Here is a 615-nt window from a genome sequence, read left to right as displayed (position 1 = left end):
TCAGATGGTTTAAACCTAATTGTGTGTGGAACACGATGCTCCGTGCAGGAGTCGCTGACGTCACCTCCCGCTCTCCTGCGTACGTGCGTCTGTCAGTCGGTTGTCGTGGCGGCGAAGTCGCCGTCCAATCATCCTGAACAAATATAGCTACTGGTCCGTGCCGCAGCTTCTCCTCTTCCTCCCTGTCTGTTTCCCATCCATCTGGCCTGTAGTTAAAGATTAATGAGTAGAATCTCAGCAGAAGTGAGAAGGTTCATCCAGACGAACGGAGACCCCTGGAGGACGGTCCGCAGAAGGACGCGCCATGTTGTAGCAGAAGAACATGAACTCCTTCTGTGGGGCTGCTACTGAAGTACTACTGTGAAGGGTAGTACACAGTACTATGGGGGTACTTTAGTGTACAGTTTGTCTTAGTCGCAAAGTCTTATTGTTATTAATTGTTTTTGTTATTAATATTATTAATATTATTGTTATTATTGTTATTATTGTTATTATTGTTATTATTGTTATTGTTGTTTCTGTTCAGCCTCACGGTACAAGAATCTCCTGCAGCTTCATCGACCACAGTGACCTTGCAGTGTTAGGTGGGGGGGTGTATGTAGCTCTGCCACCCCC

General features: G+C 46.2%; 1 protein-coding gene across 1 annotated transcript in view; it reads left to right on the top strand.

The window, feature by feature from the left end:
- Nucleotides 1-615, top strand: part of epha5 (EPH receptor A5) — a 50,704-nt gene that overhangs the window by 35,792 nt on the left and 14,297 nt on the right. Inside the window, exon 9 of the mRNA XM_025062615.1 lies at nucleotides 585-598. Coding sequence (XP_024918383.1) covers nucleotides 585-598 — 14 coding nt within the window. The remainder of the gene's footprint in view (nucleotides 1-584; nucleotides 599-615) is intronic.

The sequence above is a fragment of the Cynoglossus semilaevis genome, chromosome 14 (genome assembly GCF_000523025.1).
Source record: "Cynoglossus semilaevis isolate Cse_v1.0 chromosome 14, Cse_v1.0, whole genome shotgun sequence".
Taxonomy (NCBI): domain Eukaryota; kingdom Metazoa; phylum Chordata; class Actinopteri; order Pleuronectiformes; family Cynoglossidae; genus Cynoglossus; species Cynoglossus semilaevis.
Note: the sequence above shows the minus strand (reverse complement) of the source record. Positions and strands in the feature narration are given on the sequence as shown.